The sequence below is a fragment of the Tachypleus tridentatus genome, chromosome 11, assembly GCF_004210375.1.
Source record: "Tachypleus tridentatus isolate NWPU-2018 chromosome 11, ASM421037v1, whole genome shotgun sequence".
NCBI lineage: Eukaryota > Metazoa > Arthropoda > Merostomata > Xiphosura > Limulidae > Tachypleus > Tachypleus tridentatus.
In genome coordinates, this window is record NC_134835.1 from 43,229,234 (window position 1) to 43,246,987 (window position 17,754).

At 31.6% G+C, this 17,754-nt stretch overlaps 1 protein-coding gene across 2 annotated transcripts in view; it reads right to left on the reverse strand.

Annotated features, from left to right (window-relative positions):
- Top3alpha (topoisomerase 3-alpha) overlaps nucleotides 1–12,899 on the reverse strand; it is an 81,769-nt gene extending 68,870 nt beyond the window's left edge. The window contains exons 1-4 of one of the 2 annotated variants that reach the window (XM_076467062.1): nucleotides 12,605–12,735; nucleotides 10,920–11,026; nucleotides 8,339–8,864; nucleotides 781–856 (exon numbers count right to left, since the gene is read on the reverse strand). In XM_076467062.1, coding sequence (XP_076323177.1) covers nucleotides 781–856; nucleotides 8,339–8,826 — 564 coding nt within the window. In that variant the 5' untranslated portion in view covers nucleotides 8,827–8,864; nucleotides 10,920–11,026; nucleotides 12,605–12,735. Of the gene's footprint in view, nucleotides 1–780; nucleotides 857–8,338; nucleotides 8,865–10,919; nucleotides 11,027–12,604 lie in introns of both variants that reach the window. The other variant, XM_076467061.1, reaches the window with a different exon arrangement.
- Nucleotides 12,900–17,754: the final 4,855 nt, after the last annotated feature.

Genomic DNA, 17,754 nt, shown 5'->3' on the forward strand with positions numbered 1-17,754 from the left:
ATTAAAACAAAAATATTATATTGCTTTTTTCTACAGAATGAGCCCAGTAAAGTTTGAATACCAGATCTAGAAAGAATATATAGCTTGGTAGAAATTACAAGTTTGAAACTGATATACGTATATATATCTTGTAAAAGATGGTAAATGCCATTCCAAAATAAATTCAACTGCCAGTGGTATAGTATTTATGGATACTCAGTATTTTGACTTAAAAAAAGGTCTATAAATATATACAGCTTTTGTCGAAAACTAAAATATATCTTGAAAAAAATTTAACTAAATAACACAAATTGTTTTAGGTTTAATGTAATAATCTGTAGAGGATTCTTTAATAAATATCCAACTTTTGATTTCAGACATTTTTAATAGATATGCAGAAAAAATTATTTTCTCAAAATCCATTTCATCTTTTTCACATTTAGAAAAAATTAGTACTAATCAACAGAGAAAAGCAAGAAAAAAATCCATATTTCAGTATTTATCATTTTATGAATGAGACACTTTTTAAAATCATTTTACTTTATTTTTTGTATAAAGCAAAAAGGATTACTCACTAATTTATTGATTTTGTTCACCTTTAAATCATTAAAAGTTCTAAATATTGTGTTTATATATGTATACACTTATAACTCTCAAAGGGAGCATCTTTCAAATTACACAAAACAGTAAAGTAGAAAAGTAAAATGTAAATTATTTTATGTGAATGTAGGCATCAAAAAATTCCTGTATATAATTGCATTACTAGTTTACTGCATAAAAAGATCTTAGCTTTCATCTTACTTTGATGTCAATATACTCTTGTGGACATTCTCGTGCAATTGGAGCCTCAAACAAAGCTAATGGATTACAACCATTCCTTAAAAAAGTGCAAAAAACTCATGTTTATTTCTGATACATAAAATGTTAATAAAACTATATCACAAAAACAACTAAAATTGAATATATCCATTTCTAACACACTGCAAAAAATAAATACACAGACTACACATTTTAACACATCTATAATAAAAGTAACCCCGTAATAATAAATCATATATACGTTTTGTAACATGTAGCAACAGAGAAATACATGTTTATTTGTTGTTGCTTTTATGACAAAACATATTCAACCAAGATAACTAACGAAAACAATTAGTGCAAAATTTCTACAAATATATATGATTATAGTTGTGGTAGTGCAGTAGCAATAAAAACTTACACTTTAAATTCAACACCTCTAAGAAATGACTTGCAGAGTCAATCCAAATTAAAAAATATATAGTATTGCACCTTGTAATCCAACTGGTCCTCTACATTTGCTCATAAAAGACAGTTTCTAACATTTTATTTCTATGTTAATATGTTCATTTAACAATAAACATTGTTATCACTGTGTAATACTTATCATCTTAAGAAAAACTTTAAAAGAAAAGAATAAACTGTGTAAAGTTCGTACTTATATTACCCAGTTAAAGATCTGACTGATATTCACAATGACTTATACAATCTCCAAATGTGAAAAAATTATACTAAACTATTGTTGCATAACTATGAACCACCTCTTCAAACTTATTCAGAATCCCAAAACTCTCATGCAAATAATCATTTTTCCTTTATTTCCATTACATGCATGTGCTTTATAACTATGCTTCCCAAGAATACCTATATTATATCCACTGCTCAAAATGCATTTTTGGTAGGAAGTTGCAATACACCTTCCATGATACTTCTAGTATGTAGAAGATTAAAATGTTTAGTTTTTGACATCATAATTGCCAGTTTTATAAGTTGTAAATTATTAATACACAAATAATATTGTGTTCATTATATTTTGGGTAAAATAAGTTGTCTGTAAGTATTCTTTGTTTTTAATGCACTTCTAATACAAATAATTGTGTGTGTGTTTTACTTTATTACTTTGAAAAACTACTTTCTAAATTTTACTTAAATAAATCCAGCCAATTTCTTTGTAAAGATGTTAAATATATTATACTTTTTTAATACACATGTGCTTGGCTTCAACCATTCCAAGCTAGTGCATTGTTTTCAAAAAAGCAAGAAAAGTGTCTGCCTTTATTACTTCTTGATTAAAATGTCAAGTACTAACATATATAACAGAAATTTATATCTTTACTCTTATCATTATATTAATTTTTATGAAAATTATTGCATTTATTAAACTTAATATCGTACATGTAATTATGTATTTTTCTTGCTAACAAATGTTCTTACATTTACATGCTTATTTAAATATATTTCCATGAACATACAATTATTATTTGAATTTAATTGTTTATTAAAGCAATCTGTTTACATATCAGTGATGCTATGTTTAGAAAGTTTATAAAAGCAGTCTTAGAACACCTAAAATGTCTGTAAATTTTAATAATTGAAATATTTTGCAAAATATCTAGAAACAAGAAAACACTGTAAATATAAGAATCAGTGTAGCATTGAGACCGTTTCAGACTTCAGTTTGTTCAGTGATGGAGAAATTAATGAAGTATTCAAATTAGTTTTAGTTGTCACATATTCAGTTAATCAGTCAATTAGCTGTAAAACTGTACAATATTAACTCAATTCACATCTCACTAATGTTCTCAGCTCACACATCTATCATGAATACTGAATTTAAATATTCTTATAGGAGAGGCAACAATTAAAAAAACTAAATATTGAGACTTAAGTTTATACTTTCAATCTGTTTTATCATTTTATTCAACAAAGATGCTTGTACTAACATTTAAAAAGATCTCTTGAACTGCTGGATTACATTAAAAATAATAATTTTCACATTTGTTAAAAATAAAATTAAAGCCATAGCATTTTCAATGGGTCAACTGAAGTCTGATAAATTAGAATGTTTATAAGAATGAACTTACAGGTTGTTTTCCCTAAAGCAAATGAAAAAATAAAATTTTGTATTGAAAAACTTTTGAAATTTCCAATGCTATCAAGCAACAGAAAGTAACTAAAACTCAAAGTGTATAAGTACACTATAAGACTAGGCACTGAAGCAAACTGTACACCAAAGGTTGCTTAGAGAAAAGGAGAGAATACCTAGAGTATTTTGCCCTAGATCATAAATTCAAGAGAGACTTCTAAAATATAAATTACTGTTTAAATAGAAACTGAAAAAAGTCAAGTGAGCCAGAAAATACAACTGATGACAACAAATAATTAATTTTCTAAATTGCCTTGACAACTGGCAAAATGCTAACTCAGAGGTACTTTTTCCTTGAATGTTACAACTTGTCTTTGTTTACATGTGAAACAGCAAAATGACATTTGACTGACATTCAAAACAATATATACATGTGATTTTTTGAAAATCTGAGCTGCTAAAGTCTACCACATAATGAGCATTTAAAAATTCTTACCTCACGACTTCAAACCAAAACTATATACATAATTATATATCTTCATTTAATTCACAAACTATCTCAAACATACATACTATGACATAATAATTTTGCTTCTAAGCCACAATAAGAATGTAACACAAACTCACAGTAGCTGACTTTCAGTAATATTGAGTGTTCAATCATTACTTCAAAACTAGAAAATAAAAAATGCACATTAAGTAGATACAAAATGCGAAAAGAGGCAAGTATCTATCAAAAAATAGTTTTAGTGATAGAAAATGTTAACTTCCAATAAGGTATATAACCACTTCTGACATCTAGGTGAAAGGCACTTTAAAGTTGTGAAGAGACCAGTGCAAAATTTTACCTAGATGAGTCTTACAATTACAGATAAAATACAGAAGCACAATCCAATATTTGCAACAAGCTTTCAGAAGTGCCATATGCTTAGTGTGGCTAGGGCACATCAGACCATAAGCAGCAGGTATATTCCATCGCAAAACCAGGTGGCACCAGAAATTTTGTTTCTAAGCCCCAACAAGAAGAGGGTCCCCACAATCTTCACCTTAAACCTCAGACAGAACAGGAATGTAACACCTGAACTCCAATTGAATGAAGACATATGATGGCTGGTCATATGTCAATCCCATGCCAGATTATACAGAAACCCAACATTCAGGTAGCAGAGGGATGGCAGAAAGCCAGCTACAAGGGGTGAACTTTACTACCCTCACAGAACACCAATGACTTAATCTCTACTGAGTGGAATCAGTCAAAATGAAAAGTTAGCCTCCATAGTTCACCATACCAACAGGAACTGTTAAATAGTAAGGACTTCCATGCCCCACCAGAAGAAAAAATGCAGTGAAAGTGCACTGAAGAGTCTAAATGAGTGTATTACCACAACACAATATGACAGATGGCCATAAAAACTATTTTGAAAAGCAGACCATAACTAGGTGTTAAACTAGGCATGAAAGATGGAAAGGAAAACCCTGCTTGCTTTACTCATGACAGTCTATGAATGGATATGGTCTGGATTTGACCTTCCTTAAGAGGATACCTAAAGTTATAAGAGACAAGAATGGCTCAATAATGTGTGAAATTCATTTAAGTATACCATACCATGGCAAGCAACATTTATTACTAAGCATAATCCTGTAAGATATGAAAGGGAACTGTAAAAACAAGGTAAGAAACAAATAAAACTGAGATAATACATAGATAAAGAAATGTCTAGGTAATATAGATAGGGTGCAACATTGGTGTGGGGTGTTGTCCACATACCAACCAAATTACATCCTCCACTGGAAAATGAGAGTAAGCAAGGTGATGAATTTGATAAAAAGAAACATGAAAGCAATCTATCTCAATCTAACAAAGAATAAACCATAAAGCTGACAAAGTCAATCAGTGTGAATGACTGGAGAAAGAACAAAAGTGGAAAAAGGATTCCACAGAATGAAGAAACAGAATTAGAAACCACGAAAAGGAGAAGTATGGGCCAAACAACAGTAGAACACACTGACAGTAAAGAAAATATCAGAATGAATAGGAGAATAAAGATGATAAACAGAAAGGAGAAATAAAAGTGTGAACAACTGTCATCCTCCTGTGTCACAGATATTTTGGAAAGAAAAGCACAACCACAATAAAGGGTATAAGAACAAGGAAATGAGATGGAAAAAAAATCATTATGCACACGTCACAAAAATGATGACCACAGGCAAAAAGGAATAGGAAAAAGGTTTAAAGGGAAAGATAGTACAAGGAAAAGGAGGGCTAGAAAGGTGTAGGAGACAAAAAAAAAGTGAAAGAGCATATTAGAGACTAAAGAGGTAATAACCCCACAGAAATGGGAAAACCAGAAAGTGATAAAGAACTGCCTAGTGAACTGCTCTGGTTAAAGAGCCACATGAAGAACTCAGAAAGACAGGGAAAAAAAAAAGAAAAAAGAAATGATATAGTGACTAATGATAAAAAAATCCACTTTCATTGATATATCATAAGGTAGGATAAGCAAAAAGAATGTGAAAGGAGAGAGACCATGTGTGAAGAGAGTCCTGACTGTTTTGCAAGGGATCAGGTAAATTGCTTAGGGTGAATGGAAGAACAAACTACCAAGGTGAACAAAAAAACAAAAAAAAAGAGGAGGGGAGGGCAACGTAGAGGAGACTAACTGAGCCAACCACTAAAGTACTCCTAGTAGGACTAAACAAGGAGTATACCAAATGGAGAAGACAAACAGGGGTAAACATTAAGGAAGATGTTTGAAAAAATCCCAATGTAAAGCATTCACTGCTAAACCTGATGAATAAAGAACAGAAAATGGAATAAAAGTAGCTTAATTGACAAAGACACTGATGCAAGGGGTGCCCAAATGAAAGCTCAGCTGCTGAAAAAACATGAGGATTGAGGGGCCAATCCATGACAAAAATCTTGCCTTGCCTAGAGATATGATTCACAGCAAGATTCAGGGCACCAGAAACATAACAGGCCATAAAGTAGGCATGGAAAAAATGGGCCCAGAAAAGGAGGTATAGGGTTTAGAAACAGAGATTAAAATAACTGCAACCCTGAAAATTACTGGATATTGCAGTGTATAATTGCCAGTATAATTTGTTACCCAATAGCCTTGTGCCACAGAAAGAAAAGGATCCAAACCCCTACAAACCACAGATACTTCCAAGAAGTTCATATGAATAGGTCATTTTCTCCAGGTTCTACTGACCCAAAATTCTGGAGTTTAGACATGCAACATAACACCTTATGGGAGCATTTGTTAAAAGATGAAAATCCAGATAAGAGAGAGAAATAGGTGAAATTGTTATGTTGGAAAGGAGGAAAAAGGGATCTTAAGAGAGGTTCAACTGATCCTGTAGAGTCCACTGCAAAGGATGCATGCAAGCATATCCCAGCAGTATAAGGGGTTATATGGAAATCCATGTCTACAAAATAGAGAAAACCTACCAGGCAGGAATAAAAGTGGATAGATTTGTGAAAACTTTCTAGGGCCCAAAAATAAGCAGAGAAGATTGAGCTCTTTTGTTATAGCAACTGAAGAATACACCAACAGATGAAACTTCTCCAGCTTGACAAAACAACCAAATTAAGCTACTTCCTGAAAATGAAGAAGAGTATGGTTGTAAGTCTTGTTGGAGTGGATTTGTCTGTTTGTAATTAAGCACAAAGCTAAACAATGGGCTATCTGTGCTATGCCCACCATAAGTATCAAAACCTGGTTTCTAGCATTACAGGTCAACAGGCAGTGGAAATAAAAGAATACAGTCATCCATTTGTGGCTGAGGCTTGAAAGATCTATGGCATAACACAGATCTCCACTTTTCTTGGGGACAAGAGACAGATATAAAATCCTTGAAAATAATGAGAAACCTGTTTGACAGCATCCTTTGCAAAGAGGTCTAACCCACCTCTGGCATATGGAGATGAGATAGAGGATCTCTTAGAATAAGAACATGAGACAAGGAAAGAAGAGGAGAAAAACAAGTTTCTTCCAGTGAAACATGTAGCACCAAACAGTCGACCACAAATGGAACTGATAGATCCAAAAACTGAGCCAATGGCCCTTACATTCCCTAAGTCAAGAGGATGGTCACCATCAAGACAGTTTTGGTAGAAGAGTTAGCAAAAAAGGTGGTGGAGAAAAGGCTGTCAAATTCATCATCATGAACACCATTTATGGGAAAAGACATAGTTGTGTCAGGTCTCAAAGAAGGTCCAAATCACAAGAAAAATTCCCTCTCTCATAACACAGTAGTCATCAGTTACTCAAGATACAATGAAAAACCTGATGCTATTATTGTTGTTGGGTTAGTGTAAACATCTTGTTGTACGACACCAGACAAATTGGAAAGTACTGTAGATGTGGATTCATAATGGGAGGTAAAAGGCCACAAAATAACCAGATGTGAATATTCTGAAAACTAAAATCCAAATTTAATATTTCCACGACACTGTTTTTATGTAAATACTTCAACAACAAATGCTAATATCAAACAAGAAACACAACATTACACAAGTGTCAAAATCAAGAAATGATGACTGGAAAATCAGTATAGGTGGAGTTAGCTGTACCAGGAGACTGTGTCACACTTCTATTAGTGGAGGTGCAACCATATCACATGGAAACATGTAAATTTAGGTTGGAATCTCAAGACTAGTGACAAGCAAAGAAAGTTCCTAAACAAAAGGCAGCATTGAATTGGGAAAGCTATATTTAAGTGAAAATTACACATTTTACCATAAGCTGCAGAATCTGAGTCAAAGGAAAGCCTCATACAGCCTTTGAAATCACATACCAGGACAAGTTCTAAAATATCTTTAACCTTTGTTCTAACAGCACACATGCTCCATTTTAGTGGTCAAAGCAAATTGTCTTTACAGAAACAATAATCCCCCACTCTTCCTATTAGTGTGCAATGCCAAAAGTTAAAGCCTGCTCAGTTCTGCAAGTCAATCTTGGAATATTTAGAATATTCAGAATAAGCAGAAATAATGCAAGCTATTTTGAGCAACCCATAAATGTTACTCAGTATAGATAAAATTTGGTACTAATAAGTCATATATTGGAACAAAAGCAGAGAGTAAGACTACAGTAAATCAAAACTTCTAAGTCAAGAACCACCCTAATATATACACACACACATGTACATATGTGTCCCTTGTGGAATGCAGCTCTCCGTATTTAAAGTTTGCTCTGAACTGCTCCTTTTTCTAACTTATAAAACAAACTGAAATAAATATTGGTACTTAAAATATAGAAAGATGTTAGTGTTAAGATTTTATCATAAATTAAATGAATTTAGTTTTGAAAAAACACTTGTTAAAAGTTTTCCACCTACTGTATCACTTAAGAGTAAAGTTCAAATATAAACATTCCTTCAGGTATAAAATATGCAACATGATTAAATAAAATGGAAATTTCAATAAGACTGGAAAATAATCACACACATACATAAATCTGAAGTACTCACCATTTTCTATATGCACCGACAAATTCAAGATTTAGAAGATGTCCAGAAACGGATGTCATTGTCATGACACATTTTTGATTTAATATATAGTATTCAAATTCATAAATTTTGTTGAATTTTGAAAATCCTTCTCTTCTTCTGTATCTACCTTTTGACATAATCTCTGACAAGTGCTTTGCTGCATCATTCTTCTCAGCTACATTCAAAATTTTAACCATGTTTTCTTGTTTCTTATCTGAAGGTTTAGAACTAAACAGCCATCTAGAAACTTTTGTTGAGTGAACACGATGATTATATATGATTAGAATACGTTTTTCTAAACAGATCTTCTTTGGATACTCAAATCCATAAAAATTAAAAAAACTACTGAGCAACTTTGCTTGGTAATTGGATACTAAACACAGATTAATAATGTTTTTTTTAAACCAAGCGCAAGATATTCCAGAGGTCAAGGAACACTTTGGGTAAAAAAGTGTAAACAATTTCATTCAATTCACCAGCAGTGTTTTGTCAGGATAGAAATTTTCTGAAAATAATTCATAAAATATAAAATACATTAGAAAACAATAATTTATATCAGTATCAAGAACTTATACCAAAAAACATTAAGATTTTTAAATATTCAAGGTCATACTAACAGATTTACTTCATAAGCACCACTTAGAAAATCTCAATCTTCTACCACTGTTTAGTAAGTCTTTTATTACTCAAAAACTGTGCATTTTAACACTTATTGAGTACCTCTTAATACAAACTATCACTATCATGATTATAATGAGAATAAATTTAATAACCATTTGCTAAAAATCAGTTAGATGCTTTTCTTTCATAAGAACCTTTAACTCTCTCACTATGGATCAAGGCTCAAAGGCCATGTCATTACATTTGTTGACTAGCATTCAAAATTTTATTGAACCACTATTTTGTGAATTTACATCACTAAGTTTGGAATCAAATTGTAAAATATAACTCAAACTTTAATATTATATATAAGTTAATTTATTAATTTAAAAGAAAATATTAAAAGAATACATCTAAATATAGATTTTAGTGAGTCATGTGGTACACTGCATGCAGCACTTCTAAATTAGATGTTTGTGACATCAAACTACTAAGTCTATAGTTTTGTACAAATTAGGAACTCAAATTACTAGTATTGGCAAGCTATACTATAAAACAAGAACCTTTAATCTTTTTATTTTGCTTAGATGTGGCTACTGTACTGGATCACACAATGGGCCCTTTCACCTCTTTCCATCTTTGAAGACAGTCCCTTATACACACTTACTTCAATATATGACATGTGAATAACCAATTAACAGCTTAGAAAATGTTCCATGAATAAAATGGTTGTGAAAAGGCTACCATGTACTTTCAAACCAAGATTTCAAGGAGGTAGGTTGTGTCTTTAATCTGCTCAAAGTTTCATATTTTTTCAAATCTAAATACATCTTACTTACTAAGCTTAATAAATCATAGTGGAATTCTATGACTTTAGTATAGTTATTTATGATCTTTTTGGTTATTCAACCATATACATAAAACCTTAAAAAAATTTGTTTGATATCTTCCATGTGTGAAATTTTAAAAGGCTTAGCAAGCTATGTCCAGAAGAAACTAAGTACAAAGGTTGTAGCGAAAAGATATAATTATTTGCTTTACTTTTTTATTTATTGTTCTATGTTTTAAGAAAAATAAGTTTAATAATTTATTTCTAAATATTAATAATCTACATACATATATATAATGTATAATAATTGAAATGTGACTACATATTACAAAATACTAGTCCACTACAACACAGCCAAAGCAGGAAAGACTAAAGGTCAGTTTTATATTATTGGGCTCATAACATGACTGCATTACACTTTGTCAATGCAAGTTATGTAATGTTAGTTAGGTATGACTGGAAGGTCAATATAATAAAAAATAATAAATATATATTGTTACAAGAGTTAAGCCACTTTGTATTTACATGTTATAATATGTAGTCATTCTAACATGAAAAATGCAAAATTAATATTTATATCCTAATTTTTTATGATGCGTACAAGATTGGGTAAGTAACAAACTCCACAGTTAGAGTATAGAAAATAACAAAATATATATGTAGTCTTATAGAAAACAAACATTTGAAATGTATTTGGAAGATTTAAAGATAATGCAAATAATGTTTGAGATGAAGAATAGAATTTCAATCATAACATAAAATCATTCTGCACTCAGACTATTAACTAAAAAAAAAAGACTATTTTCACAAACAAATCTTTAGTAAATATATTCCACCAAAAAATATGATTTTTTTGTATACAAAATACTCGTAATCTTTACTAAAAGTCTATCAAATTTTATGAAGATACACATGCTGTATCAAATGTTATAGTACAAATACTTAAATTGTGCAAATATGTAGATGAGCTCTTGTATATTATACTGAGCCCATAGCATAAGGGTTAACTTTTAACATTCTCAAACATTTTTCAAATAATGCAACTTATTTGGATTAATAACAAATACCTCTAAATATTCACTTCAAAGAGTTAAAGATAATATGAAAATAATACATAAAATCACAACTAACCTTTTAACCATGTTATGTAAAACAAATCATTCAATCTCTTCAAAAGTCAACTTACAGTGGCAGGCATTTTAAACTTCCACAGTATACACAGGAATAAAAAATGTATTCTATATAAGACAAACTAAAAAGCTAGAATTAAAATTAAATTTACATTAATATAACTTGAAAAACTATAGCAACAGCCCACTTGACCCCTCTAAACATTTCAATACATGCACAAGTATAAATACAAAATCTTATTATTTTAATTACTTTTCACTTCAATAATGTAAAAAAAAAACACAAAAGACTATGCATTTCTTAAATAAAATTTAAAGCAATGATGAATAATGTTAGTTAATTTAGACTTTGCTACTACACTTTACTTGTGATTTTTAAATTAAATTATAAATGAACCTATACCTTCTTTTTTGTATTTTTGTGTTATTTCTAACTAATGATTTTATTCTTTTTGTAGAACATTTCAAAAGCTAATGATGAAATGTTCAGCAGCAAATGTCCCAGCAAAAACATCTTTATATATGTATTTAAATATTTTAAAAATAAATCATTTGAAAATCAAATCAGTTTGTTTTGAATTTTACACAAATGTACAAAAGGGCTATCTGTACTAGCCATCCTTAATTTATCAGTGAAAGAATGGAGGGAAAGCAGATAGTCATCACTCATCTTTTACCAATGAATATAACTATAACTCTGCCAAGGCTGAAAGAGCAAGCATGTCAGGTTGGACAGAGATTCCAATTTCAAACCTACAAATCTCAAGCCAAACACCATAACACTACCTGGCCATACCTGGCCAATTTAATCAATTTTTTTGCACTTATTTATTTACATGTACATAAAGTTTAAATCTGTATTTTAATGTTTCAGCAAAATCAGTTTAATCCTAAACTATAAGATCAATTTTTTAGTGATGTCAAACAAGCACTACAATATTTTTGTTTCTCAAAAATTGTAATTTGTTTAAAACACCTTAGCAATAGTAGATAATTACCCATCATCATTCTATACTATATTATGTGATTATTTACAAAAAATATTAAATGCTTCATTGGGTATTTGAACACCAAATTAAAAAAAACATCAACTAAATATAAACAATACTGAGACAAAAACAATGAGCATTTTAGAGCTCTGATCAAAATTATGTAACTATATACTACAATACAGATACAATATAAAACATCATATATTTAAATAAAAACAATCTGCCAGAACAAAGTAGACCTAAAGAATTAATTATATAATAAATTTTAAGAAAATGTTCCAACACAAACATGACAAATGACATAACCTTCAATTTCATATAAGCATTAAAATATATACATTTTATTTAAAATATGCTAGTGATTTTGAAATATGAAGGAAATGAATAAGCACTACAAAATCAACGAAAAACTACTTCAATTAAAGTTAAATATTATTTTTGAGTGCTATTTAATATTTGCGCAATAAATCTCTGTTCTAGGAATTGGTATTTTTTACCCGTTTTACTATATTTTATAAAATATATAAACTCCATACGAGATGAAGTAACGTAGACTTTAATGATAAACTGCTTCAATTACAACTACAAAGTTAATTTCCATAGTGACATCAACATGTATAAGTTCATTTCCTGTAGTTTTGTTGCTTATAATTTTTAATCTAGAATCGTTATTTCAATTTGTAAAAATTCCTACCTGCAGTTACATATTTTAGGACTAGGTGATACGATATCAATGTCACCGTGTGTTATTTATCATGCTAACATTAGTATAGCACTTTCTTCGTATATAATTATATTTATGATACACACGTGAACGCAAAGGCACTGATGAAAATCACTTGCACTTCATAATAAGTAATACCATCAGAATATCTTTCTTTTTTTTTCAAATTTAAACCTACGCAAACATTAATCATAAAGAAACCAAAATAGAAGCAGAAATCACCCAGAATAAGGTCTTTAAAACACACATACACATTCGCGCGAAATGTTAAGAATTGTGCGTTCTCTACTGGCACAAAATACAGTGATTAAAATTTAATAAATAACAACTCTCGAGAATATAAGTTAATTACTTTCCTGTTATTTTGATTATCTAAATATTATCCCTCTGGAATAACGTTATTAAAAGAATAACATCAACAACTTTTTGATAAATGTAACTAAGCCATAAATGATATAACGAAATTAAAGTAAATTATAATAGGTAAAAAGGAGAGGCAGGACGGTTAATAATTGTAGAAATGGTTTGTTTTGTTTTTTGAATTTCGCACAAAGCTACTCGAGGGCTATCTGTGCTAGCTGTTCCTAATTTAGCAGTGTAAGACTAGAGGGAAGGCAGCTAATCATCACCACCCACCGCCAACTCTTGGGCTATTCTTTTACCAACGAATAGTGGAATTGACCGTCGCATTATAACGCCCCCACGGCTGAAAGACTGAGCATGTTTAGCGCGACGGGGATGCGAACCCGCGACCCTCAGATTAGAAGTCGCATGCCTTAACGAGCTGGGCCATGCCGGGCCTTGTAGAAATGGTTTGTTTGTTTGTTTGTTTCTTTTTGAATTTCGTGCAAAGTTACACGAGGGCTATCTACGCTAACCATTCCTAATGTAGCAGTGTAAGACTAGAAGGAAGGCAGTTAGTTAGTCATTACCACCCACTGTCAACTCTTGGACTACTCTTTTACCAACGAATAGTAGGATTGACCATAACATTTTAACCCCTCCACGCCTGAAAGGGCAAGCATTTGGTGTGAGGTGGTTTCGAACCCGCGACCCTCGGTGTAGAAATGATTGTATTACAGAGTCAAGAGATGATGATGACATATCAGTGTTAAACAAGTCAGTTAGATATTACGAATGCATTTTTATCATAAATTATTTTAAAATGCATATGCATAAAACAATTTTGCTTTGCTGCGGTTAACCATTAAAGTAAACCCCAGAAAATTTAATGCTGTTATTAAATACCATGGAATAGATACTCATAGAGAAAACATTCTTTTTCGTGATCTAAGTTTTCGAGGGAAAAAAGTATTTGTTTTTTGTTTGTTTTTGAATTTCGCATAAAACACCATATATGTACACAGAGGTGTAATGATTCCCACTGCTACATACACTTATGTAGTAAAATATTCCTGAGCTTGATGTGACTAACATAGGCTAGCTTTCCCGTTCCACTTGCAAAGTTGGAATTTTTGCAGAACACCCATTTTAAGAATGCCAATACCATTACAGATATCAGAAACAACTACTCTCATCCTAAGGGTAACATAATCTAAACACAGCTAGAAGTTTACCACTCCATTCATATTTAGTCTAATGTATTTGGAAAACAAAATCAGTGTCCTTTGGCCAAAATGATGGTATCACCAATGTTCCGCTGTTCCTGTGTCAATCAGAAACTCGAATTCTTGCCTTTGTACTATAATAAATATGAACCAAGCTCCACACAACCTTGAGAGAGCTAGAGCTAGCTTGACAACCACCAAACTGTGCTCTATCAAGTTAATGGCTAGTACTGAATTTGGTTCAATTAGTTCTCCAGAGCTATAAGGACAAAACTCTTTACTTTCTGTTGATTTCTTCTAGACCTACCAAGCTCTTTGTTGAAATCAATAGCCTTTCTCACTCTGCTTCTCGGTAAAATATAGACACTGTTGGCTCTCTTCCACTTGCTGATCCATCGTTCTAAACTGATACTCTTGCCTATTTTGATGCTAAATAAAATACAAGCAGTTCACACATCAGTAATACAACATATAACAAACAAAGCAAATCCTTCATTTCTTTTATCCCACATTATTAAGTATATATATATTTAAAACTGTCTCCATTTAAGTTTAATGTGAATGTTATGATTTAGGCAGTTATAGAACGTGAGTATTAGTTATCTTTAGAACTAAAGATAGTCTATCTCAAGCTTGTTTACGTAACAGTTTAAAAATCACGCATTGTGTGGTTCAGTTGAAATGAATTGACAATTGTTATATTATTCTGTCATGTTACTAGAATCTTCTATGTTTTTCTCGTTGTTTTAAATGAGTATTATTATATCATAACGTTCTAGGTATCTGTTGGAGTATAAATATATGTGTAACACTTATTTCTAGTTAGTTTGGTTCAAACTGCCTGATTATGAGTTTAGTCATAAAGAGAGTATAGTGGCAATTTCTAAAGTACAATTATCATAGGCTGTGTTGTAATAACAGAGTATAGAAGAAATAATTTGTATTGTCGATTGCATTGTAATTGAATCAGCTTATGTGGACTTTAACAAAAAGGGAACGATTATTTAAAGCTATCAATACAACTGTGGTAACCAACAGTTATAATAGCGATTTTTAATGGTATTATGACAAACTGTACTATAATAACAGAACAGGAAAAAATAATTTGTCTTGTCAGATTGTTTTTTAAAGTAACTGAACCAGTCTGTGTGGAATTTGCAGATGAGACAATTTTATGAAGCTCTAGATACAACTGCGATAATCAACAGATTAGCAGTTATTTGCATATACATATTATTTGTTTTAATATATTACTTTAAAACAAGTTGATTGTGTACTGCTTGTTTATTGTTGAAATTTATCGACAACAGTGACCTGAAAGTTAGTGTAAAGAATTTGGCTCATACATAAAACGTAACACATATAAACCATAAAAGGATTGGAATAGCTCTGCCCATTCACTGAAAACCCATTAGTAGACTCAGTGCAAGTCAACAATGACTATATCGATGTCTTTCACTTGTACCTCCCTTAAATGTTCAGTGGAGTCCAGAGATGGACTGCACAATATCAGGATGTTATATTGTCTTTGTAACTATCGGTGTTCACAGCTGTGAAAGATGATTACACTATTCTTTTACCAGGGAACACATATAAAATTTACTATTTTTACATTGTTGTTTACTATTAAGTAATAAGCTACATAAAGGGCTATCTGTGCTCTACCCATCACGCGTATCGAAACCTGATCTTAGCGGTATAAGACTGCAGACGTACCACTGTGCCACTGGAAGGCCTATTTTTTAGAATTAAAATTAATTATCAGCTAGAGGACAAACCTGAAATAAAGGAGAAAGGAAAATTGCGGTACATAAATATAACACACATTTTCTACCTTCTTATGTTAGTATAGTATTATTCTAAGTTTATCAGTTATCTAGAGTATGTAGGGTAGTTGCATGATATACAATCAAGAAAGTCATTAAACTAATGTCATTCTAGGTGCCTATGTTCCTTGTTATTCTACTGAGTTAACACGTGGTGAGCATGTCTGTAATTCTACATATTGTGCAAGAAAGAATGTAGCAATGTCCTTCAATGATAGGCCAGGTGTTGAGATTATGGTCTTCTGTATGTTTGAATGAGAATGACCAGTTACGCGGGTAATGTTAGTCACTCTGAGTAAATCTGATGTGTTTTAAAGTAATTAAAACAGTCTGGTAGATTGTTTCAGCCTGATCATTTAAAAGAATAGTTTAATCTAGTAAAAGTAACAATCCAGCACCAAAAACAAGTGAGCACACTATATTTGTGTCTTTATGTTGTGGACTTATCCTAAAACAATAAAGTAAGCTCAGTGTTACTTAAATATATCATGGCCCGGAACTCGACTCATAATACGAGGGTCGCGGGTTCGAATCCCGGTCACATCAAACATGCTCGTACTTTCAGCCTTGGGAGCACTATAATGTGACGGTCAATCCTACTATTCGTTGGTAAAAGAGTATCCCAAAAGTTGGTGGTAGGTGGTGACTTCCCTCTAGTTTTATACTGCTAAATTAGGGACGGCTAGCGCAGATAGCCCTCGTGGAGCTTTGCACGAAATTAAAAACAAATCAAATAGATCACATAAGGATAGCTGTGAGCGTTCATCATAGTTGTGACAATTTTAAAGAACAGAGTTAAAGCTGTAGGTTGTGCACAATACCACAAAATGCATTTACTGAGCCTTCTGTAGATAATAAGGATCATGATATATAGACAGATTAGGCATAAGTTCACTTAAGCTGTGAATAAAATGCTTAAACAAAGAGGTTATATTTTCTTGTTTTTCATATTCTGCTTTTAACGAAAATTTTGCGATAGTACATTTTTGTAATCTGGCCATTATAACCAACTATTTCTTACCAATCACAGGTTTTTCAACTCTGTATACTAAAGTCTGAATTTTGCTGTTTAAAGTAAAATTCTTAACCTTTCTGACTATCTTTGCCTGCGACAAACCAGTTCTGGATGCTATTCTGTGTGTTGCAACCCAGATCCGACTTTCTTTTCACTTATTGATGTTTGGAGGTTTCTGCTTTGCTTACAGCTACAGTATCTGGTCTTGTATTTATTTCATAAGACTGTAAATGAAGTGAGTTTTGGTGGAATTTGCCACTGAGTTAGCCTAAAAACACCACCTCAATGGTCATAGTCCAGCCAATGGAGCCTAAAATTTAGGGTTATCTCGAAACCTCAACATTCAGTCCATGAATTCAATTCATATGCAGTGTTTCTAAGGTTAAAAAAAGAACATAACCTAACCAATAGATGAAGTTAGAGCACCTGGAGAAAAACCTAATTTTGATAAGAAAAATCCTTCTAAAGTGTGTATATTCACTTCTAGCAGAGCTGTCACATCCTTCTTCCCAGTAAGATATTCTTGGAGCCACATTCCGAGATGAAATCTGTGAAAGGCTCCAAACATGATGACAGAGAAGTTGAAGCTCACAACTAGATGCCATAAACTTATCAATGGCTCACCAGGGAATATTACCTATTGAACAACTTTTGAAAATCAAATTGCTCACAACAGCAAGTATACGAGTATAATTTTAAATTGGTTATTAA